At 39.9% G+C, this 26782-nt stretch overlaps 1 protein-coding gene across 1 annotated transcript in view; it reads right to left on the bottom strand.

The window, feature by feature from the left end:
- Nucleotides 1-22347, bottom strand: part of HEPACAM (hepatic and glial cell adhesion molecule) — a 38260-nt gene extending 15913 nt beyond the window's left edge. The window contains exons 1-3 of the mRNA XM_070765050.1: nucleotides 22261-22347; nucleotides 6643-6984; nucleotides 2794-3075 (exon numbers count right to left, since the gene is read on the bottom strand). Coding sequence (XP_070621151.1) covers nucleotides 2794-3075; nucleotides 6643-6984; nucleotides 22261-22300 — 664 coding nt within the window. The 5' untranslated portion in view covers nucleotides 22301-22347. The remainder of the gene's footprint in view (nucleotides 1-2793; nucleotides 3076-6642; nucleotides 6985-22260) is intronic.
- Nucleotides 22348-26782: the final 4435 nt, after the last annotated feature.

Genomic DNA, 26782 nt, shown 5'->3' with positions numbered 1-26782 from the left:
CTTCCTTCCTTCCTTCCTTCCTTCCTTCCCTTCTTCCTTCCTTCCTTCCTTCCTTCCACTATTATAAGCTGTTCTTCTTTCAAAGTACTTCCTTAGCATTTTAATATTACATAGCAAGGGGCAGCCAAAATTAATGTGTTTCCTTGAAGAACTGGAAGTTCACACCATGCAAGAATCCAGGGCCATCTGGCTACAGTCTGTACAACTGTGGCCTTACCCTTGATTTATGCTGCCTCCTGAGTTTTATTTAGAAGCAATATTTCACGCTTTTGTTTTAGAGCATCCATGGAGACCTGGCTGCCTTCGTTGGCATTACCTGCCAATTCCAGCTTAATAGCCAGCAAAACATCTCCATTCTTCTGCGCTCCCTTTTATTTTGTAGGATACTGTCAAGGAAGGCGGGGGTGGTAATAGTGGTGTCATGCCTGGGTCAGGTCAGGTTTATGAATCAAAATAATGTTTTATTTTAAATATATTATTCTCCATATTCTTGTAGAGGGAATAGTAGATACCTAACTCTGGAGAAAGCTGAGTGGGCCATTTGTCCATGAAAGTTACAATGAATGCAGCAAATCAGGTTGATGGCAACATGTGCAAGTGAGGGTTTAGGACTTTTTGCCTCCGCCAGTTGGATGAAGCTCTTTCCTCCACAGCAGCTGATCGGCCACTGCCTTCTCTCCCTCGCCCAAAGGCCCCTAGCTCTTCGCCCCAGCCCTTTCATCAAAAAAATCCACATTCAGCCACAGCCTTTTGGCCACATGGGACACTTCGCCACCATCCAATCAGAACGGTTGTTACAAAATGCTACTTTTGGAAGGAACGAATGGGACAGTTTGTTCTTTCATACACACACACACCAGTTGAATGATAGAGATGGAAGGGGCCTCAGTGGCCATCTAGTCTGACCCCCTTCTCATTCAGGAGACTTACAGAATGATAGAGAGGGAAGGGACCTCAGTGGCCATCTAATCTGACCCCCCTTCTCATTCAGGAGACTTACAGAATGATAGAGAGGGAAGGGACCTCAGAGGCCATCTAGTCTGACCCCCTTCTCATTCAGGAGATTTACAGAATGATAGAGAGGGAAGGGGCCTCAGTGGCCATCTAGTCTGACCCCCCTTCTCATTCAGGAGATTTACAGAATGATAGAGAGGGAAGGGAGATAGTCAGGAAAGAGACTCTGCATAAGCACTGGAACTTTATTGCTAAAACTGAGTTATAAAAGACTGACAGAGATTCTCTTCCTATAATATTATACATACTAGTATCATGTATATAAATATTATTATATCCCTTTATATCACCAATACATACTTGACAAAAGTTAAAAATTAAAAAAAGTAAAAAGTAAATAAATAAATGTATGTAGATGCCAAGTGCTCACAAAGCAACCGAATGTAGGAATGGTCAGGAGAAGACATCTATGGAGATTCTCAGTCCTCCAGGCCATGTTTGTCCCAAAGGTGCTTTTTCAAAAGACAACTGAATTTTTCTTTATTTTTTTCCTTGAAAATGTTTTGCATCCAAGAAGATTTTTCAGTTCTGAAGAAACTTCTTGGATGAGAGACAAGATGTCTTGAGCGAGGGGGGTGGGAGAGAGAAAGAAAACTCCCGTTGCTTTTTGAAAAAGCACCTTTGGATTAGGAAGAGAAGGAAAAGGGAGCAATAAATTAAATTCTTCCTTGAATCAAATTTGATTCTTGTTAATCATGTGGACACTGTTGTTTTCTTGGCAATGGTACCAAAGCACTTTGTGAATGCCAAAGTTGATTTCCAACTCAAGGTTTTCCCTGTTTTATTCTTGAGATTTATATCCCACTATAATCTTTACTCTTCCCACAGCATCTCCTTCCTCATTACTCTATTATTTTCAATTTGCAAATGTCTTTTCAAAGGCTTTCCAAGTAGCAAACAGATCAACATGCACACATAAAAACTACACTTACAGAGCGCTATTAAACAGCCAGACTCTAGTTCAAAACAATAAACAGCACTTAAATAATCATCATTACTTCAGTTCAAAAGGCCTGGCTGAGGAGAAAAGTAACAAACAGAAGACACAACCCAAATTTGAAGAATCATTAAGAGGGACCACTTTATTCATCTGAGTTTACCAAAACAGCTAGCCAAGTCTCTAAGTCCTTGCTATTATCACCATCATTATTATATTTGTCTTTATATTTCTTTCTTAACATTTCTTAACATGAAGATGGAGAGACATTCATTCCCACCATGGAAGGGTGGATGATAAAGGTGATGTAGTTAGCAGAGATGGTGAAACTGAGTACTTTAATTAAAGAAAAGAATTTATCTGGCTTTCTTTCTACTAGGAATCCGCTTCTGGACTTCAGACTCAAAGTCTGAAGGACTGAAAAAGATGAAACCTTGATTTTAGGTTTTGGTGATTAGAATTATCTTATCATTCCAGAAATGGCTTGAAATGTTGTGAAATGTAACAAAAGGTTGAGATTGTATTTTTTTTTTAATCTACTGCACCAAAGAAAATTGGAAATCATTACTTTTTTCTCTCTTTTCTCTCTTCTCTTTTTAATTTTTGTTTAATTTTTCTCCTAACAAAACTTAATAAAAAAATATTCTAAAAATATTTTTATAACATTTATCTACTTCCCATCTTCATCACACAATGACTGGGAAGTGAACAAATAGATATATAAAAACATAAACTGATACATAAATATTATAATAAAAACAATTTAAAGCAAGAATAAAAATATTGCAATTCAAGATTTTGTGCTACTGCCATGTGTATAGATTTGTGCATCCCATACTTACTGTACACTGTCAGTTTTACAGGAAAACTTTGTCCTTTGCTGATGGGGTTCTCTACCAGACAGCTGTAAGTGTCATCATCGGCCATCAGAACTCGAGTGATGGTGAGGATCTTCTGGTCATGGGAGAGGATCAGCCGAGAGTCATTGCTAAGAGGCTTGTTGTCCTTCATCCATGTATAGATGGGCTTAGTGCCATTCTCGTGGGAACAATTGAAAGAGAAATATTCACTCAGTTCCAGCACAGTTGAGGAGGCCAAGGCAACGTGAGGCTTTGAAACCGGAACTGGAATCAACAAAGAAATAGAATGGTGTCCTGTTAGTTTTGAAGAAGCAGATAATGGATGGGGAAGAGGGTTGATGGGAAACATGTTTAGTGAAATCATTCAGGGGTTGTTGTTGTTTTTGCTTCCATTATAGATTATTCACCAATCACTAAGAGAAAGACAATAATTCACAAAGCCATTGTTTGATTGACCTTGATTGTATCGTCTGCTGAACACAAACTGATTCCAAGGTGGACCTTTTACAATTAAAACCAAGTCAGCTGCAGGATCTAATCTACCAGGCAAAGTAGTCTGGTGTCTCCAGGCTTTCTGTTAGCTGGCATGTGCCGGTAATAATGTTCATTATATTTCCATCATACCAGTTCCTCAAATATATATTCTGAAAACAGCATAATCTCTTATCATGCAACTCCGTTCACGGAAGAATTCCAATTAAACATTTGCAAGTGGAAGTTATATCAGTAAAGATCTGAACTGATATGGTGATATGGATGAAGGTTTCATTTCTTTGTCTGGGTTTTTTTGGGGTGGTGGTGGTGGAAGTGAGATAGGCTGGATTGGGAAATGGGAATTGCTAGAAGTTTTACAATATACTTGAATATTTATTCATTGGATTTCTATGCCGCCCCTCTCCGAAGACTTGAATATAGAGATAGGGTACTTTAGCAAAATCTTTCACAGGCTCTTTTGACCTTGACTTATACCTAACACATTCGTGATGGAATTTCTTGACGTTTCTTACATTTTTACTTTCTAAAGATTAAAATACACCATATTTTTCAGAGTATAAGACGCATCTTAGTTTGGGGGGTAGTAAAATGTGGGGGGGAGGAATCTACTTACCAAGTATTCATCTGTGTAGTGTCCTTAGTCTTTTCAGCTTTAGCACATTATTTTATCCCCTGGCTAGGGCTAAAAATGCCTTTTTCAGAGGAAGTAGGAATGAAAACAAGCCTGCAAAGACTTAGAGCTGGAAAAAGACTTCTTTGGAGGGAGTTGGAAGCCAGAAATATCATTAGCACTGTTCTGTCGGGCTCTCTGGTAGAATCCTCCCAAAAATTCACAGGTACAAATTTCAGACACACACACGTTTGAAAATTCAAAACAATGTTCTTTATAATGAAAATTCACTTAAACTAAGCCCTTTTTTGGTATAGCAAAGAGCACTGGTCTCCAAACAAACTGATAATTTGTACAAGTTCCTTATCAGTTCTGTGATACTTAGTTTGCAGCTGTGAGGCAATTCACAGTCCTTCTTCTTTCACAAAGTGACACACACTTTGCTCTGGTTTAGTTTCAAAGCGGGGAAAAATCAGCACACAAAAGTCAATAAAGCAGTCACGAAACACAACAATCAGATAATCCTCCACAACGGCCAAACCCACAGGCTGCTATTTATAGCAGCCTCACTAATTACCACAGCCCCACCCAACCACAGGTGGCCTCATTTTCTTTGATAATAATCTCTCAGTTGTTGTTGCCTATGCATCGCTCTCCGCATGCGTGGCTGTATCATTAACTCTTGTTCTGAATCCAAGGAGGAGCTAGAGAATTGATCTCCTTCTGAGCTGTCTGCCACACTCTCCTCCTCCCTGTCACTCATGTCTTCTTGGTCAGAGGAGCCTTCATCATCAGATTCCACTGGGAGGGCAAAACAGGCCTGCAGCATGTGGATGTCTCCCCCACATCCACAGTCCTTGGGGCAGGAGCTGGGCCAGAGCTAACCACAACAAGCACCTGATTAGGGCTGGGGGGGAAGCTTCAAAAAAGCTACATTTGGAGTATAAGATGCACCTAAATTTCAGCCTCTTTTAGGGAGGAAAAAAGTGTGTCTTATACTCTGAAAAATACCGTATCGTATTTCCTGGAATAGTTCAGCAGTCTCCACCCCTTTTACTGAATCAAACCTAGAGTCCATTACTCATCCATGCCTTTACACACCAAGGAAGAAACTATACATTCAGACAGTTAATCACCCCCTAGTCACCTGTTGGAAGGAAAATCCACCTGGTTCAGTTCCAAGCTGGGAGAAAGACACTGGAAACAACAAGCTGGAGGTTGGTTGGAAAGAAGGTCCATTTATTGGTGAACAGAACCACCAGGGTTTGTGGTTCTGTGTCAACTGAAAAATTAGGTCAGCCCCAGGATTTTCATACAGGTCCTGAAATGTTGCTGGGGGGTGAGAGTTGTGCAATGAAGGGGTTTGTGTTCTGAAAGGGTGTTGGGCAATACCTCTTGTGGCTAATGGATTTCGTTCTGTGCTGGATCTTGGGTGAGGAGCTGCTGTACTAATCCTACAATTCTGCTTTGGTTAGCCTTGTCAAAGTTTGCTGCAAGGAGTTTCGAAATATCCTGTCTTGAATGGATTTCTAACATTGATGTATTTGCTTTGCTTATGAATAGAGCTATCTAGACAATTTGTTTCTTTCAATAAGCTCTTTATCTCCTTAAGTGCTGGCATCTACTGTGGGTGATTGAGAATGTAGCAGCACAAACAGTGATGGATATACAGTATTTCAATAAGCCCATGTAATACCTCCACTTCACAAGTTGCACTGATTGCCAGTTTGCTTCTGGTTGTGATTCAAGCCGCAGGTGTTATCTATAAAGCCATACATGGCATAGGTAGGAGCTGTTTACTTGAGGGACTACCTGCCACTTTGATCTTGACTCTGGGCTAGTCATTCTCTCTCAGTATGTATTTATTTATTTATTTTATTGAATTTTAAGCCTCCCAACTCCAGATGGATTCTGGGCGGTGTACATAAATAAAACGGTATACAACAATTAAAAACCCAGTATAAAACATTTATCCCTACTAAGCTGGAGCAAGGTGCTATAGCTCAACGATCCCAGGCCTGCCAGCAAAGCCATGTTTCTAGGGCCTTCTGGAAGGCCAGGAGGGTGGGGACGGTGCGATCTCCAAGGATAGTTGGTTCCATAGAACCAGGGTCACCACAGAGAAGGCCCTTCCCCGCAGTCCCGCCAATCAACTCTGTTTGGTTGATAGGACCACGAGAAGGCCAACCCTGTGGCTCTAATCGGCCGCTGGGAAGTGTGGGGCAGAAGATGATCCTGTAAGTAATCTGGTACTAAGCCATATAGGATTTTGTAGATGATAACCAACATCTTAAATTGCATCCAGAGACCGTGCAGATCACAGAGTGATGGAGTTATGTGAGTGTGCCTAGGCACAACTACAGCAGCTCACGTGGCTGTATTCTGGACAAATTCTACTAAAGGAGAATATTTGTAGCTCAGATATGAAATGGGTTCTTGGGGTTCTTGGAGCTTGGTTGTTTTCTTGCAAACATTTCATTACCCAAGTAGCTAATATCATCAGTTGCCTAGACTCTCTCAGCCCAACCCACCTCACAGAGTTGATCTTGTGAGGAAAACAGAAGGAAGAAGGAATATTAGATATATCCGTCACCTTGAGTTACCTATTAAGTGATAAAGGCATATGAAGAATCTAATAAATAAATAAATTGATGTGTTGGTTGGGGTCAGGATGTATGTCAGGTAAATAAAAATCAATAAATCTCGTTTTTCTGAGACCAACCTACCATCCACTGTAAGATTAATGTTCATCTCGCCCGTAAAAGTGTCATCCGTGATGGAGATTTCCACCTCGTAGGTCCCCTCATCAGACAACTGCAGCTCATTGATCAGGAGGGAGCCGTTCTCGAAGATTTTTATCCGATCTCTATATTCTGGGCGCAGGTTCCCAATGATCCCTGTGCCGATGGACTGCACAATTGTCGCTGCCTTGTTGCGTTTCACCTGCCATTTGATCACAGGCTTGTCATGGCTTGTGCTGGTGTATTTGACAGACAGCAGGGCGGACTTCCCGACTGTACCATGAATCAGTAGTACCGGACTGGTGATATTTACTCCGTCAATCAACACTAATGGGGGGAAGAAATAAAAATATAACTATATAATATAATACAGTGATACCTCATCTTACAAACCCCTCGTCATACAAACTTTTCGAGATACAAACCTGGGGTTTAAGATTTTTTTGCCTCTTCTTCCAAACTATTTTCACCTTACAAACCCAAGCCACCGCCACTAAGATGCCCCGCCTCTAGACTTCTGTTGCCAGTGAAGCGCCCATTTTTGCGCTGCTGCGATTCCTCTGAGGCTCCACTCCATGGGAAATACCACCTCCGGACTTCTGTGTTTTTGCGATGCTGCAGGGGAATCCCAGCAGTGCAAAAACGGGTGCTTTGCTGGCAACAGAAGTCCGGAGGTGGGGTTTTCTAGCGAGGGGAGCCTCAGCGAAATCGCAGCATCACAAAAACACAGAAGTCCAGAGGTGGGGTTTCGAGGACTTACTTACTTACTTACTTACTTACTTACTTACTTACTTACTTACTTACTTACTTATTTATTTATTTATTTATTTTGTCCCATACACAATGAGGGTTTTAGTGGGTATATATCTATATACACATAGTAAAATACATGATGAAGGTTATAGAGGAGATACTCCTAGTAAAATATATCTAAGAAATAATAGAAAATAATGTATAGTAATAGAACATATCAATGAAAGAATAGAAGAAGAGATATAGGAATAGAAGAAAGGTAAAGGAGATATAAGAGAGCAATAGGACAGGGGACGGAAAGCACTCTAGTGCACTTGTACTCGCCCCTTACTGACCTCTTAGGAATCTGGATAGGTCAACCGTGTTCTTGCGATACTTCAATTTCGCTGAGGCTCCCCTCGCTGGGAAACCCCACCTCCGGACTTCCGTTGCCAGCGAAGCACCCGTTTTTGCACTGCTGGAATTTCCCTGCTGGGATTCCCCTCCAGCATCACAAAAACACGGAAGTCCAGAGGTGGGGTTTCCCATGGAGGGGCGCCTCATAGGAATCCCAGTAGCGCAAAAACGGGCACTTCGGCTGGCAAAAGTCTTACAAACTTTTCACCTTACAAACCTCATCCCGGAACCAATTATGTTCATAAGACGAGGTATCACTCCACATGCTTTCATGTATTATTTGCTAGCCAAGAGAATATCCAGAACTGATAAGATTATAATCAAGAGTTCCCCGATTAGAAAGACCACACTGAATGTGGATGATGGAGCTGAAGTCCAACATGCCCAGAATTCAATTCCCTTGGAAAAGAGGCTTGAGTTGTAAGGATCCAGTGCACTGCTGTCCTGTAAGTAACCTTTTGATCTTAGTGTATATCCTAACAGAAACTGGAATGCCATGTCATTCATATTTCATTTAAAAGCATAGCATCGCTTTAACTACAAGCTTACTGAGACCAATATTGGATGAATAGAGCTTTTGCTGTGTCACCAGATGGGCTTAAGAATCTGTGTTATTAATGCAAAGGAGAAAAAGAGCAAGGACGAGATCTACCAAGTCATGGGATAATTAATTAAATTCCATAGAAAGTAAAGATTTGGGTTGCAGTTATATGCATGCTCGAGTGTAAACACTAATGAATGCCATAGGAAATGGTTGGCATTGCCTGATGTGTTCATTACAGCATGCTTGTTTAATTATAGATCATACATTTCATTCCAGGGCTGGTAATGTAACTAGGCTAATTAACAGGGGTTTGTACAGCTCCCTAGCTGTACGGAGACCTTAATGAGACCCTGCCGCAAAGAGCCACAAGGGCTGAACGCTAGATTGTGCTGATGGGTGCTGCAAAAACAATTAATTCATTGTGCCTAAATGAAACATAATTTACACCAGAGGTGGGCTGCTTAGGTGGAACAGTGACATGTGCTCGTCCCTGTGGCTCTGAGTGCTAGCAGAGTCCACAGCAATTCCACTACTGCAGCTGTGCAGGTAGCAGAATCGCGCTGGACTCCGCTAGCACTCAGAGCCATGGGGGCGAGCACACATCACCGTTGCACCTTAGCAGCCCACCTCTGATTTATACCCTGTTCAGACACTTGCCAAAACCCAGACATTAACACCCTTGAAAATCACATCTCAGACATTAACACCCGTGAAAATGTCCAAAGATACTTCACCAGAAGAGCCCTTCACTCCTCCACTCGAAATAGAATACCCTACGAGACTAGACTTTCAATCCTGGGCCTAGAAAGTTTAGAACTAAGACGCCTTAAACATGATCTAAGTATTGCACACAAGATCATATGCTGCAATGTCCTGCCTGTCAGTGACTACTTCAGCTTCAACCACAACAACACAAGAGCACACAACAGATTTAAACTTAATATTAACCGCTCCAAACTTGACTGTAAAAAATATGACTTCAGTAACCGAGTTGTCGAAGCGTGGAACTCAAGCGTGGACTCCATAGTGTCATCCCCAAACCCCCAACACTTTACCCTTAGATTATCTACGGTTGACCTATCCAGATTCCTAAGAGGTCAGTAAGGGGCGAGTGCAGGTGCACTAGAGTGCCTTCCGTCCCCTGTCCTATTGCTCTCCTATATCTCCTATACCTTTCTTCTATTCCTATATCTCTTCTTCTATTCTTTCATTGACATGTTCTATTACTATACCTTCTTTTCTATTCTTTCTTAGATATATTTTACTATGAGTATCTCCTCTATAATCTTCATCATGTATTTTACTATGTGTATATAGATATATACCCACTAAAACCCTCATTGTGTATTGGACAAAATAAATAAATAAATAAAAATAAATAAATAAAAACTTGCTTTTTTAGCTTCGAGGCTTGATATAATCTAAAGAGAGAGATATAACACAATTGACCTTTCCTTCCCTTAGCACCCAGAAGATTGAGACTGTGAAATCCGGTGACAGCCTTGGCTCAGAAATGTGCTTTTGTATAAAAGAATGAGTTCACTGACATTTAGGTTAAGTGTCACAAACGATAACAAACAGATGGACAAAGATGACAGAAAGATAGGCAAAAGAAGATATTTGCTCTGGGGGTTGCATTCAGCACCCCCAAAAATTCTATATGCCTTCAACTTTTGCCATGGTGTTTGGAAATACCAGATCATATATGCTTTTCTGAAGCTCTCATTCATTTCAATGGGCTTTAGTAAAGATTGAGTTGGATTGCACTTCATGTGGCTTGTGGGAAAAGTCAACAGTGGGTGAATGTCCTTCATACTAAATTAAGAACTGGTCATGAAATCTATTCTCCATCCTCACCACTTGCTGAACCTCTTTTTAGAAGGTGGGTCTCACCAGGCTCCTGTTGATATCAGCTAAAATGTAAGAGGTGACTCTGAGGTTTGATCCCATTTACTGGATACCACATATATGGATACAATTAAGGAAACACTTCAATATGAACACTAGAATAAAATAAAATAAGAGTTAGAAGGGATCTTGGAGGTCTTGTCTGCTTAGGTAGGAAATCCTATATCACTTCAGACAAATGCTTCTAATCTCTACTTAAAAACTTCCACTGTTGGAGCATTCACAACTTTTGGAGGTAAGCTGTTCCACTGGTTAATCGTTCTGTCAGGAAATTTCTCCTTAGTTCTAAGTTGCTTCTCTCCTTGATTATTTTCCACTCATTGCTTCTTGTTCTACATTCAGGTACTATGGAAAATAGTTTGACTCCCTCTTCTTTGTGGCTGTCCCTGAGATATTGGAACACTGCTATCATGTCTCCCCTAGTCCTTCTTTCCATTAAACTAGACATTCATTTTATTTTATTTTATTTATTAGAGTTGGAAGGGACCTTGTAGGTCATCTACATGTTTCACCATCACTCCGCAGTCTGCATTGGCTGCCGATCAATTTCCGGTCACAATTCAAAGTGTTGGTTATGACCTTTAAAGCCCTTCATGGCATTGGACCAGAATATCTCTGAGACCGCCTCCTGCCGCACGAATCCCAGCGACCGATTAGGTCCCACAGAGTGGGCCTTCTCCGGGTCCCGTCAACTAAACAATGTCGGTTGGCGGGCCCCAGGGGAAGAGCCTTCTCTGTGGCGGCACCGACTCTCTGGAACCAACTCCCCCCGGAGATTAGAACTGCCCCTACTCTTCCTGCCTTCCGTAAACTCCTTAAAACCCACCTTTGCCGTCAGGCATGGGGAAATTAAACATCTCCCCTGGGCACGTTTAATTTATACATGGTATGCTTGTGTGTGTGTCTGTTAGTATATGGGTTTTTTAAAATCTTTAAATATTTTAATTAATTGGATTATTTATGATTTGTTGCACTTGTTGTGAGCCGCCCCGAGTCTTCGGAGAGGGGCGGCATACAAATCCAAATAATAAATAAATAAATAAAATAAATAAATCTAGTCCAACCCCCGGGTCAGGCAGGAGTCCCTATACCATTTTGGACAAATGGCAGTCCAATCTCCCCTTGAAAGTCTCAAGGGTTGGAGCGCTCACAATCTCTGCAGGCAAGCTGTTCTATTGGTTGATTGCTCTGACCATCAGAAAGTTCCTCCTTATTTCCAGGTTGAATTTCTCTTTGGTCAGCTTCCATCCATTATTCCTTGTTTGGCTTTCTGGTGCTTTGGAGAATAGCCTGATCTCCTCCTCTCTGTGGTAACTCCTCAAGTATTGGAACACTGCTATTGTGTCTCCCCTGGTCCTTCTCTTTGCTAGATAAGCCATGCCCAGTTCCTGCAACCTCTCTTCGTATGTTTTAGTTTCCAGGCCCTTTATCATCCTGGTTGCTCTCTTCTGCACTTTCTCTTGAGTTTCAATGTTTTTTTGGACTGTGGTGACCAAAACTGGATGCAGTCAGTGATGGGCTCCTATGGGTCAGGTACACAGAACCGGTAGAAAAATTTAGATTTTTTTTTTCCTTTTTTTCCTTCTGGGCTCTAGGTATGTTTCTCCTATCACAGTAGAAATATAGAAACATAGAAGATTGACGGCAGAAAAAGACCTCCTGGTCCATCTAGTCTGCCCTTATACTATTTTCCGTATTTTATCTTAGGATGGATATATGTTTATCCCAGGCATGTTTAAATTCAGTTACTGTGGATTTACCAACCACAGCTGCTGGAAGTTTGTTCCAAGCATCTACTACTCTTCCAGTAAAATAATATTTTCTCATGTTGCTTCTGATCTTTCACCCCACTGACCTCAGATTGTGTCCCCTTGTTCTTGTGTTCACTTTCCTATTAAAAACACTTCCCTCCTGAACTTTATTTAACCCTTTAACATATTTAAATGTTTCGATCATGTTCCCCCTTTCCCTTCTGTCCTCCAGACTATACAGATTGTCCTCCAGACTATTTCCTGATAAGTTTTTCTGATAAGTTTTATAATAAGTTTTATGCTTAAGACCTTCCACCATTTTTGTAGCCCGTCTTTGGACCCGTTCAATTTTATCAATATCTTCTTGTAGGTGAGGTCTCCAGAACTGAACACAGTATTCTAAATGTGGTCTCACTAGCGCTCTATACAGTGGGATCACAATCTCCCTCTTCCTGCTTGTTATACCTCTAGCTATGCAGCCAAGCATTCTACTTGCTTTCCCTTACCACCTGACCGCACTGTTCACCCATTTTGAAACTGTCAGAAATCACTACCCCTAAATCCTTCTCTTCTGAAGTTTTTGCTAACACAGAACTGCCAATACAACAGTCAGATTGAGGATTCCTTTTCCCCAAGTGCATTTGGAAAAATTAAACTAGAGTTTCCATTGTTTTGACCACTTATCTAGTAAAGCTAAATCATCTGCCATATTACAGACGCCTCCAGGAATATCAACCCTATTGCACACTTTAGAGTCATCGGCAAATTGGCAAACCTTCCCTACCAAACGTTTTCCTATGTCACTCACAAACATATTAAAAATAATAGGACCCAGAACAGACCCTTGTGGCACACCACTTGTAGCCAGTCTCTGCTCAGAATACTCTCCATTAACAACAACCCTCTGATATCTGCACTTCAACCAGCTGCAAATCCACTGAACTATCCAGGGATTAAGTCCAATCTTTACTAATTTATCTATCAGCTCTTTATGTGGAACCGTATCAAAGGCTTTGCTGAAGTCCAGATAGGAAATATCCACGGCACCACCTTCATCCAACACCTTTGTGACATAGTCAAAGTAAATGAGGTTGAATGTGTATAATTTTAGAAGAGCTGTGCGTGCATATTTGTACATACACTTTATTTAGTAGATAATGTATATTTTTTGTGTGCCTGTGTGTAATATGTATGCATATAGAGAGAATTAAATAGTATATAGTAAATATCTATGAAAATTGTATCTCTTTGCAGCGCGGAGAGGCCAGGCACCCTAACCCTAACCCTCGATGTGAGTGACATCAAGTTGGCCACCTTTAAGCCAGTCCCATGACCTTTAAGCCGCCACCACCCCGGTCACATTATCATCAAGCCACTCCCACCTGGTCACATGGCTGGCAAGCCATTCCCACAAAATAAGCCATGCTCACAGCGTGGTAGTAAAAATTTTTGCAGCACTTCACTGGATGCAGTACTCTAGGTGTAACTAAGGCTTTGTAGAATGGTATTAGTGCAACTCAGGATTGTATTGGCCTTTTTGGCTGCCACTGCACATTGCTGGCTCATATTTAGTTGGTTGTCCACCAAGACTCCAAGATCCCTCTCGCAGTCGCTGCTATTGAGTGTGCTTTCACCCAGTTTATATGTATGTTTCAGCTGCCCAAGGAGCAGTACAGGTAGTCCTTGAATTATGACCACAGTTCAGCCCAAAGTTTCTGTTGTTAAGTGAAACAGTGAAAGTCCCCATTTTCGGACTTTTCTTGCCACAGTTGTTTAAGTGAATCTTTGCATTTATTATTTATTTATTTATTTATTTATTTATTGGATTTGTATGCCGTCCCTCTCCGCAGACTCGGGGCGGCTAACAACAATGGTAAAAACAACATGTAACAATCCAATTTAATAAAACTACTAAAAACCCTAATTATAAAAACCAAACATACACACACAAACATACCATGCATAATTTGTAATGACCATGGGGAAGGAATATCTTAACTCCCCCATGCCTGGCGACATGTTAAGGTAGTAACCTGGTTGTTAAGTGAATCTGGCTTCCCCACTGACTTTGCTTGTCAGATGGTCGCAAAAGGGGATCACGTTACCCCTGGCACACTGCGAACATCATAAATATGAAGCAGTTATCAAACATAGCCTATGTTGCAACGGTCATAAATGTGAAAACTGGTCATAAGTCCCTTTTTTCAGTACCATTGAAACTTCAAACTGTCGAGGACTACCTCTATCTAACAGATAGAAATATGGATCATTTGGGGGAACCATCAAGTCCTAAACTAGAAACTATGTACGTAGCAGTGGTTGGTTCCTACCGGTGCAGTTTGGTGCGCTGTTCTGATAGTGGCCTGCTGTTTGTGCAATTCTGGTGTGACAGCTCCGATCTTGTCTTTGCCGGTCCGTGCGTGCCGCCATCTTTCTTTATATATCTTTTTTTTCGGTGTATAAGACGCACCTTTTTCCTTCCTAAAATAGGCTGATAATTAGGGTGCATCTTATACTCTAAATGTAGCTCTTTTTTCAGCCCTAATTAGCTGCTAACGATCTTCACAGTTCTTACTTTGTAGGCTCTTTCATTGTTTCTCTCTGCAAAGAATGTTTTCCAAACCCTAAGTCTTTGCAGGGTTTTTTCATTGCTCTAACTTGCTGTGAGTAAGTTTCTTTCCAGCCCTAACCAGGTGCTAACAATGTTCCCATCTTTCACCGGCTTGCAAGCTCTTTATTGTTACACTCTGCCAAGAATGTATTCCAAGCCCTGTCTTTGTAGGGTTGTTTTCATTGTTTTACTTGCTCCGAATGTTTCTTTCCAGCCCTAACCAGGTGCTAACAATGTTCCCAGCTGTTACCCACTTGCAAGCTCTTTCACTGTTACTCTCTGCAAAGAAGAATGTTTTCCAAGCCCTAAGTCTTCGCAGAGTTTTTTTCCATTGCTCTACTTGCTCAGACTGTTTCTTTCCAGGTGCTATGATGTTCCCAGCTTTTACTGGCTTGCAAGCTCTTTCATTGTTACTCTCTCAGAATTTTTTTTAAAAAGCTCTTAACCATAAAATAATGTGCTGAAGCTGACCAGTCTAAGGATGCTAGCTAGATCAAAACCTGGTAAGCAGATTCTTTTCCCTATTTTCCTCCCCAAAACTAAAGTGCGTCTTATATACTGGTACGTCTTATACTCTGAAAAATATGATAATTTTCCATGATTTTTTGCTCTCTGAGCATGTGCAGAAGGAAAATTGTCCCTCTGCACATGCGCAGAAGGAAAATTGTCCCTCTGCACATGCACAGAAGCAAAATTGCACTGGGGATGTGCGCACAAAACATCACAATGCGCATGCATTGCACCAGTAGGAAAAGGCAAGCAACCTGCCCCTGATACATAGCATGGAAAGGACTAAATGTACCCCAAGATCGTCAGATCTATCAATACCCAAACTTCTATTGTTTTATCTCACATTGTCAGTTCAATCAAGAAAGACACAGTTAAAAAAAGGAACGAGCATTTCTGATTTAAATTGACTTCCTTGCTGCATCATGGGAAGTTTCGGAGGAGGAGATCTCCTTTTTTTTCCCCTTTCTGTAAATGCACCGATGCGGAAGGGACACAGATCAGGGAGAAGCACAGGAACAAAAGCAATTGGGTGGAGAACAAATAAGGTCAAACAGTGGAGGAAAAGCAAATCAAAGCCCTGTCCTCTCATTCAGGCTTCTTTTCTTTTACTCTGATCTATTGGGGGCTTTTCTTAGAAGCAGAAGAAAACAGTCTGGGATTCCCTCTAAAGGTAGGTCATTCAACTACCGTGCTAGGCTTCACCCCAGATAACTCTTTGAGATCAGCTAAGGACAGTTAGGTGCCAGATTGGGAAGTTTAAAAATAGACTTAGGCAATAGGCAACTCCTCAGAGAGGGGCAGCATATTAACAATAATAATAATAATAATAATAATTATTATTATTATTATTATTATTATTATTATTATTATTATTATTATTATTATTATTATGTCAATACAACACAACAAACGAGATGACTATGCTGGATTACGTATTTCATCACCAGTCGGGTGCTTCCCAAGCATCTAGGACTGCGTGATGTAGCGGCGAATTATGTTTGCCGATCTCAGTAAAGCGGCCTTTTGCAATTGACAGATGGAGATTTTGTCAATTCCGATGGTTTTCAAATGTCTGCTGAGATCCTTTACTACTGCGCCCAGCATGCCAAGTACCACTGGGACCTTGGCATGCTGGGCGCAGCTTGATTTTCAGATCTTCATATTTCACTAATCACTCTAGCTGCTTCTCAATTCTGCTGTCCCCTGGGATTGCTATGTCGATGATCCATTATTATTATTATTGTTGTTGTTGTTGTTCACTTTCTCTCCCCCAAAAAACCCACCCCTGAATGGATGAACTCACTAAAGTTCAGCTCAGCTCAAGCACATCTTTAGCTTTTAATTACTCACTGGTATCAGTAACCGGTTGCAGCCAGTATGGCCCAATATGGCATCTGGGTAGGGAAAATAGAGCTGTGCGCACAGCGCATCGGCGTAAGATTCGGCTTCTGCGCAGGTGCCAGAAGCCAAATCTCATGCGAGGACATGGACGTGAGCAAGATTTCGGCAATTTTCACCGTCTATTTGCTTTCACGCATGCGTGGAAGCAAAAATATCAGCGAAAATTGACGAAATCTGCTTTACACGTATGGCCTCGTGTGAGATTTGGCTTCTGGTGCATAAGGGCAATGTTTGCTGAAGTTGCGTACAAATATGGCAAGATATATGGAGAGTCTATGGAGAGGGGCGGCATACAAATCTAATTAATAATAATAATAATAATAATAATAATAATAATAATAATAATAACGGAGACCATATAGATCTAAGAAAATAAACATGAAAAAGACAATGTTGAGAACATGGGAAAATGCCTGGAAAACAGCTATGCATGCCCAGAAGCTAAATCTCATGCCGACGCATGTGTGCGACGGTCACCAGGGGAATTCCGGTAGTGCCGGCAAAGAGGAGCCCCTGCATTACTGGTATGTATAGTTTTCCAGGCATTTTCCCACATTCTCAACATTGTCTTTTTCATTTCCTCCCCCCTCTTTTCTCAACAGCTGATCGGCACCAGTTCGCCTAGCTACCCAGCCTGAGGCAGGGGGTGATCCAGGAAGGAGAACACGGGAAACGCGAAGCAAATTGTCACCCCAGAGAGCGACACTGGTGAGATTATAAGTCGAGGACTTAACAGTTCACTTGAACGATGATGATCATTCAAGCCATTCCCGCCTGGTCACATGGCCGGCAAGCCACTCCTACCCAGTCACATGACCATCAAGACACTCCCACAAAATAAGCCACACCTACAGTGTGGCGGTAAAATTTTTGGCTGCCCATTACTGCCCACACCCATAATTCAATGCCTGGGGGGAGCGAAATCAGCTTCCCCCACCTCTCAGAGGCCCTCTGGAGGCTGGAAATAGCCTGTTTCTCAACTTCTTGTGGGCCCAGGAGGCTTGTGTAAGGGTAAAAACGCCCTCTCTCATCTCCCCAGAGGCTCTCTGGAAGCCAAAAACACCCTCCCAGAGCCTCTGTGCAAGCCAAAAATCAGCTTGCCTGGCATACAAATGCATGTTGGAGCTGAGCTAGGGCAACGGCTCATGTGCCAGCAGATATGTCTCCACCTGCCTCCTGTGGCACCCATGCCATAGGTTCACCATCACTGGCTAGGAACAAGCATCACAACACCAGGCTGGTTACATTATATAACTAATATATGATAAGTAGAAAGGATGAAATGGTCACTTTTAAGAAGCAATAATGCATGTGTTCCTTGATAGCCAATAGTAGCTTTGGGATTCTACAAATCACACAAGTATTTTAATTTTTCCTACAAGTTGTATAATTTATCACCAGGAATAAGAAGAGAAGAGATCTACATCAGTGCACATCCTTGATATTTCTGCTTGTGTGGCTTGAATTTTATAGTCACGGCAAACATAGCTCTAGGTTTCTATTATAAAAACCCTCAAGTTATATGTTTATAGAACTCACAAAAATGTACAGTGGAGAAAATATATAATATTCCATTAAAGAGATAAAGTACTGTATGTGTTTTTGGGGTATATATGTGCTATTTGGGATATGTAATTTTATTCCTAGTCCCCTTAAAATTCAGAGCATGCAGTGACTGAATCAATTACTACATAGTTGTCCACAGGGCACGGTAAAAGAATAAATAAATGTGTAATTATGTAATTGATGCCATACCTGTTTTTATGGGCATCATGCCTGCCATTTTACTTTTTTAATTATTATTATTCCATGTGGAGCACTCTGATCAGCTCAGCTATGACGCTTCTTATTAATTGCATTACAACAGATTTGTCAGGTTATATCATGAGTTCCATAAATCTAACAGGAAAAAGGACTTTACTATACTGCTCCTTCTACTTTTAGAAATATTTTTTTAAACTTACTGCTGAGGGCATAACCAAGCCAGAAGTAAAATCAAGTACTCTCAAACTATTTTAACTTCAAATAATAGTTGGTCCTGTTTCCTGTGTAGTACCACCAGTTGTCTTTCTATTCTTGCTAGGAAGTTTTAAATGACACACCAGCCAGAGCTCTGCTATCTGTCCGGTAACACCTGCTTCTCTCTAATTTGAATCCTACTGAATTATTTATTAATAGATTTTTCCCCCTGCCATTCAGCTGAAAATTAAGTGGCACATATTCAATCAGGGAAACGTTGGGTTGTATTTATAAGCTTGAAGTGTAAGATTTTAATCACAGGAAGGAAAGGAACAGTGAGTGCGTGTGTGTGCATGTGTGTGTATTTTAAAGCTTATTTATTAAATCGTACTCCATGACTGGGTGATGTCCACGTATATTCTTTAAAGAAGGTGATCATTTCTCTTACACATTCAAAAACATTGAGTATTCTAAGACATGCTTTCATTCAAGATTCATCTTTCTAGAAAATGTTATTTTCTATAGGTATTTAGAATTAGAAGAAGTGGACCCTGGTGGAATAGATGTGTGGCTTTTGTCTGGGACATGGCCAATCTCAGTCTTCAAGGTCTGGGTGATAGATTTCTTCTCTGTCCCTATAGGAAAGGATTCAAAGCAGATAATCCCTAGAGGGAAATACTAATGTGAGAAGGATGAATGGCATTCAAGGATCTCAGCTGGGAGAGGATCAGTCGGTCGGTCGGCCTCTGTCCGTCCGTCCATCCATCCATCCATCCATCCATCCATTATTTATCTATCTATCTATCTATCTATCTATCTATCTATCTATCTATCTATCTATCTATCTATCTACTGTGTCTAGCTATCTAGTTATCTACCTAACTAGTTATTGTATTTAGCTATTTAGCTATTTATTTAGCTAGCCAGATGGATGGATAGATAAATAGATGGATGGATGGATGGATGGATGATATCGATAGATAACTGTATCTAGCTATCTAAATAGATAACTGCTTAGCTAGCTGTCTTTTTATCCATACATCCATATATCTTGACACTTTATTTAAATTTATAGATGTATACAGTAGCTGAATGACCTCTGCAGATGCCATAGGCTAAATAAACAAAAGCTATGCTTTATCTTCCATTAATTCCCCCCAATCTGAGGCTCTCTATTGGTTGCGTGTTATGAGAATTGATGTCCCAACTCATCTGGAGAGTGTCTGGTTGAGAAAACTAGTTTAGAAGACTGGAGGAAGGGTGGTCAGAATAGCTGGGTGGTTCTGCTTCACTGCAGGTGGGCTATACGCTAACCCCTAGATGTTCCTTTGAAGGAATTCTTCTAGGGTTGGGACACTATGAATGGACTCAGGAGTGTTTGTTCACTGAAAGACATTTGGAAACAGTTGGCAGTCATTCAAGCTGACTGTTTTGAAAGCTGTGTACTTCCAGTACATTTTGTATCCTGGGCAAAGGAGCTTCTTTGCTGGAAACAGGGAGGGCATGCTGGTCTCCTAGGCATCGGATCCAGCATTTGGGGGCAGACTCGAGACTGCCAGGAGCCAAGGACAAAGCTTTTGGTTGTGGGGCTTAGCTCCTTCCTGGCTGTAATTTAAAAGGCTGTAGTATAAGGAACAGCAGCATTTCTGATTCATCAAGTTACATAAAAGGCTTGGCAACATCACCAGCCAGACAAAGGGAGCAGAGGCAACCTCAGATAGGGATGCTTCTGGTTTGGCGTGGCTTCAATAGAACCCAAAATGGCCTCATTCGTAGCAATGCACCTGCTCGTGGCTTTTAACAGCACTGTTGGGAATATGAGAGTGTTAAATTTGCTAAATTAGCTTTAACTAAATCAAATGAAGTGTATCTCGAAGAAATAGGCAATCTTTTTGATCCAATGAATGCATTTGGAATTTTGAGAGCATGCCAGAGCAAAATGGTGGCTAAATTTAATCTAGTTCTTCACAAAGTCATCTTGACTAGAAGGCCAACATTTTATTTTGTTCTTTTTTTTCTTCTGATGAGGGAAGGGGGCTCTAGTAAACAGTAAACATTGGGCTAGAGCAGGGGTGTCAAACTGGCGACCTATGGGCCAGATGCGTCACACTCAGGCCACACCCACCCTAGCTCCACAAATGGGATAAACATTGTGAAATGTCACATGACAGCAACATGATGTGGCAAGTTGGACACCTGTAGACTAGAGCTTCCACTCATCATATCTACTATTTTAGGAATATGTTAGTTCCCATATAGGTTTTTGAGCATTTAAATCATGAGTCCCAAAACTTGGCAACTTTAAGACATGTGGACTTCAACACTCATTCCACCATGGTGACTTCAACAGCTATGCTGGCTGGAGAATTCGATGAGTTGAAGTCCACAAGTCTTAAAGTTGCCAGCTTTAAAGACCTCTGATTTAGACTGTTGAGGTCCACTTAGCTTCAAGTCTGGGTTTTTCAAGTTGATGTCCTTCAACCCTAGAGAATTCTAGTCCATCTATATTACTGTATTGTAGTAGTGAATATATACAATCCAGACAAATTACCTTTCCATATATATTCCTTAGGGCACATTTCATATGCACAATTCTCCCAAATCATATGCTGGTCAAATAAAACAAGGTTGGATTCCGAACGAGGCAGCCTTTTAAAAATGCTTAAGAAATTATGGGAATGCCCAATTATATTAATGAAAATGAGCAATTCAATCTAATAACCCAAGTTATAAGAAGACATTAATCTGTATAAAATGAATGTGATGATTTCTTGGGTTTAGCCAGCTACCATAGAATTGAATAATTACTATATTAAAAATAGAAATACTGTATACTTCTATTTTTTTTTCCAGTAGTAAAAAATTGTTGGATTTCAGAAAGCCCCAATGTTCATTAAACCTTCATCAAGCCATAAACCAAGTGTTAGGAACTACAGTGAAGAAATATGCTCATATGGCTTATTACATAGTGGTCTTCTAATACACTTGCGTTAATCTATATGATTTGTTGCTTTTGTTAGCCACCACTTTATTTAGCCAATCGGCTATGCAAATTTAATATATATATCCAGTCTAGACACAACAGCTTTCACTCATCAAAGAGCAAAATTGGTTTGTTTCTTCAGGTGTGATCCTACCTGAGATCTGTTTGAAAATATCCTAGCTTGTTTGCTTCCCCCAGATTCTTTCTCAGGAAACAGACTATGTTTCATGGCTACATAGGAACAAACAAATCTAGCACATTCAAGGGCAAATGCCACAAATCCTAAGCATTAACTGGGGAAGACTGTGTAAAAAGCTACCTGAACATATCAATATATGTTGTAAGCCATCCTGAGTCTTCAGAGAGGGGCGGCATAGAAATCAATCAATCAATCAATCAATCAAATAATAAATGAATGAATAATAAATAAATAAATAAACAAACAAATCTCTTCCACTGCAGTTCCTAATGCATGGCTTATGATTGTGTGTTATGTGAATGCAATTAATGATGGCTTAATGAATACTCACACTTTTTGAAACAATATAATTCATTAACTAATTCCCTTGAGATAATCATGTTAAGTTTTAATAAACTTTCACTCAAATTGAAAATAGCTGTTTCCTTTCCTAAACAATATGCAAGGAAGGAAATGTAGATTAAACAATGTGGTGAAATGTTTTTCTGTATCCACGATAGGTAACATCCTAAATTACAGATTGACATAACATGTTATAGTGTGACACAATTACCTCTAAAGGATATATCTATCCATCCACGCACCTACCTGCCAGCTTTTCCAGGCTACAGATCCACATTGTCTCCATCTAATGATCCCAACCATTAGGGATCAATAGTCTGCCACAAATTACCAAGTACTGTAGTTACTATCTCCATGTTAATCTTTCAAATAGTATCAATTCTAACTAGACTACTTGGAAATCTACTGAAAAAGTATCTTGACTATACAGTTGGGAATCTTATAGTTATCTGCTCCTCTTAACATATTCCATAATCCAGGAAGTGCAAATCCCAAAATCATCTGTGTAACACTGTACAATAGCTCAGACGTGGAGCTCCCACTGAACTCAATAAACCTAATGCCCAAGTAGGCAAGTTCCTCCACATAATTGATTCAAGAGAAAATTCTACTAAATTCACTGATGTTTAAAGGTATATTCTGTACTGTATACACACATAGGAAATTTATCTACTGCTAACATCCATCCTTTTATTTGTCATTATCAGTCCTTTTTCTGTATCATCAGCATAGTTTGAAAGTAGAAACTGCCTTGCTTCAAAAACATACCTGAGCAGAACCATTATTCAAGATGCATTCCTTCAAAGACTTCCCTAGATTTGGAGATGCACAGATCTGTAATCTATTCTATAAAGAACAGTGTAATAACTTATTTTTTAAAAAACAGACATTGAAGTGCATTTAAAGCCATCTCATTTCAGGGATAGAGCTGTGAAGGGACAGAGTAGGTATTTGGACCATTCGGACCTCTCTGCAGTTCACACCCAGGCGTTCAGCATCCAAAGAGAACCTTCCTTGCTTTCACAGGAGCAATTTCTCGATCCATAACTCAAACACCTTTTGCCCAAATGTTTTTAAGAAGCCTAGTTTCCTACCTGCATAGTAGATTACAAAAAGGCAAACGATATGTACGAAACCCGGAGTGCTGAGAACTCTGGACAAAGCTTCTCTTTCTCTCTTCATTTTGGGTTTAGCTTTAGATCCTTCTCGCACACAATTAGCATGTTTTGTCCACTCCAGGCACGTCTCTTAGTACGGCTTGGAGTTTGTTCTGCTACCACTGAACTCTGCCAAGTCCCCTTTGAATAGACAGAGCTCTGTGTGTTGTTGTGGATTGTTGTGGAAGAGTTTGTTGGATTTTTATGTTTTTACCCTTTTTTCTTTCCTTTGGGTCAGACCTAAGAGTTGGTGAGCTGGGATTCTTAGTGCCAAAGGATTAGCTAATCATATTTAAAAACAACACAGACTGCATTTCTGACTTTCAAAGGCAGCTTCACAGGAAATTCCTGATTTAAAATTGTGAAAAGACCCAGAAACTCAAGATTTCTGATGACCACAGTAGCAGATTTTCCCAGTGCCCATTCTTCTGGAATAAACCCCACAACCATTCCCAACCAAGATGAAGTTACACAGTCCCACATATCTTGAGAAGTACAAGATTGAATCACATCAGAATAGGCTATTCTAGCTCAGCACTTAAATGCATGTCACACTGTACCAACAATACAATATGTGACATAACAAATAATTGCTTGGATTTTGCGGCTTTAAAATGTAGATATATTGGTTACAGCCTCAGTTCAGCCTTCAATGTTTTGCATACATAGCCCAGAATGAGGTTGAGGAAAATGTGGTTTATCTTTATTTCAAAGGATTGACCCCCAAAACATGGTTTTGGCACAAGAAAACATTATGTTTTCCAGCATTAAAATCTATTTCCACTCACCAGCTAATTGGTTCTAGAAGCATCTTAAAAAGAAAACAATGTTCATATGAGCAAAATAAAAGCAGCTACCTTTGAGAAGTTATTAGAGACATGTGCCAACTCCAGATTTCAATGTTTTGCAATATCAAGCAATTGCAAACTAGCTAGACACAAAGGCCACCTTAATATAGTTGTTTTCTCCCTTAAGCCTTTTCTCATTGCCAGCTCTACTTCCACAGTCCTTAATCCTACATCTTCCTAAGAAAGCCAGCATTCCAGAATTGGGGTTCCAATTAGACTCTTTTTGTTATCCCCAAACTTTTGAATAAAGCCTGCTAGAAGATAGTGTCAATGGCTGAAATGAACCCAGTTGATTGCAGCTTTGTTGACGTTAATGACATTCAATATTTAGTGATCAAGCAAAAATACCAATTGTTCAAAAATAGCTGATAGAGAAAAAAGAAAAGAGAGAAAAAAGGTCGAGGATAGAAATGTTCTTTATTTGCTTCTATTTAAAATGCTAAAATAGAAGCATAACATATAAATATGTATATAGAAATGTATAAGTATTTTAGCTATTGTAACAATATAATACTATTAGTATAGTGTGTTCAAATATATAAAATGTGATGAATCTCAAAAGAAGATGATGCAATGATGTAACAGTGCAGAATCACTTACTGTATTTATTGTATTATTATTATTATTATTTTTTAAGAAATATTCTTCATTTGACATAACATTGTTTATTGTGTACATCTTCCAAATTCCAGCAGTAGGAGGTCTCTTCTGTGGGAATCTTTCCTTTTACAAGATGCTGAACCCATTTCCAAATGTTTTGACTATTTGAAGAAAGGGTTTTTTTAAAAAAAATTATCCAGAAGTTTCTGCAGAAACAGCCACCTTATCCAGGTGGGGAGGGGAGAGGGACTACAGTTACAACTCTGAAATATGGGACTGACTTTCCCAACATCAGCAAGCCACCATCAAATATGCTTCAGTTATTTTGTAATAATTACAGTACCTTTAATAATTTTGTTACAATTAAAGATTTTGTTATAATTAAATAAGCATTTATGATTTTGTTAAAATTAAATAAGCATTTATCATTTTTATATTAAATTGGTGCATTTCATATTAATAAAATGGAAGTTCTCTGATCATTATTTTATAAATGTATTTACCCTTTTTTTAAAAAATCGTATTGTTTCCTCATTGATTATTTGACCACTATGACAAGTGTTGTACCTCATGATTCTTGACAATTGTATCTTTTCTTTTATGTGCACTGAGAGCATATGCCTGATTTCGTAGAAAATGTCACAAGCAATAAAGAATTCTACTCTATTCATCCTGTTGAAAGTTGAATTCAACTACATATTTTCGGTAAAAGTATTTCTGACTGTATAATGAACTAAATCCCATTCCCAGAACTGAGAAGGAAACCACACTGTAGAGATGGAAACACTGCACGTGATGTCGCCCAGATTTAGAGGATTACAATGAAGCTGCTTTCAGATTTTGTCTCCTCCAGTGAGACAATTTGGCACGGTCATCTCCTACTTTGACACATCTCGCAGATATTATGACAGAAAGGGTGGAGGGAACCAGATAGTACAAATGGATAGAAACAGAGGATGTAAATACCATAACTAAAGCTTTGGTTCAAATAATATATGTGCCACTCAGCATGAACAAATGCTTTAAAATTATATCTTGATCTATGAGTTTAATCTGCTTAACTGCTGTTCCCCTAGAAGTATCTTAAAGTAAATAACAGGATTGCCTCCGAACAGAAGACAATGACTTAGAAATATTATACTGTGGGAAGCCTTCCCCCCCCCCCCCCCGAAGAATCAAATATTTTGGGGAATATTAAAAGAGGCAGAAATGGAGAAATGGAAAAACACACAGAAAGCAGACCCAGTCTTCTTGATGTGCCTATTCACAAACAACTTCACTTCCAGGTGATGGGATTAAGGATAGGACATGACCTTAACCCCCTTCATTGAGCAAAGTGGAAACAATATGGGGTCCATTCAGAAAGACAGGCTAGGCTAGAGGCAATAGATAATAGGATAAATGCCTAACAGGATTAGGGTCAGGAAACATGATAAGAAAAGAAATATAGGGATTTATATTTATAGATCCCTATCTACAATAGTTAGGAGCAGGTCACATAATGAAGTAAAAGACTGAAGGAAATGTGAATGCAGCATTCATTGCCCAACAGAGCAATACTGGACATCAGTTCTCAACTAGATACCAAATGATCTTAAAAGCCCCAGGGTATATGCTGGGTATATGATGTCATTCAATTCAAATCTTTTTCCAAGATGTCAAAGCAGTTGAAACACAACTTGATTTGCATTCTGAAGCAGATTGATTCAGGTTATAATTATGCTGTATATACTATAAGTCTGACTTCTACCAGGGGCAAATAAATCTGCATTGCAAAACTTTAAACCACGCCTAGAGGGTGACCAAGATAAATTTTCCAAGTCTCTCTAGTCTCCTCTAGCAGCTGCCTATATTTTTGCTGCCTTTCCTAAGGCATCTCCAAATACTGTATCTGAAAATGTTCCAATGTTTTCTCTTTTTCTTTTTGTTGTTCTTTATATATTTTTTTCAATCTGAATAGCTGTAGTCTATAGAAATAATTAGAATTAAAACAGATAAACGCCTCTACTTAAGAACTTTTCTAGATAAGAACCGGGTGTTCAAGATTTTTTTGCCTCTTCTTAAGAACCATTTTCTACTTAAGAACCCGAGCCCAGAAAATTTTCCCAGGAAATTTGAGATCGGCACGAAGGCCCGGCCAGTTTCCTGCCATTTCCCCTTTAA

The sequence above is a fragment of the Erythrolamprus reginae genome, chromosome 12 (genome assembly GCF_031021105.1).
Source record: "Erythrolamprus reginae isolate rEryReg1 chromosome 12, rEryReg1.hap1, whole genome shotgun sequence".
Classification (NCBI taxonomy): Eukaryota; Metazoa; Chordata; class Lepidosauria; order Squamata; family Dipsadidae; genus Erythrolamprus; species Erythrolamprus reginae.
This window is presented reverse-complemented; position numbering and strand designations above follow the sequence as displayed.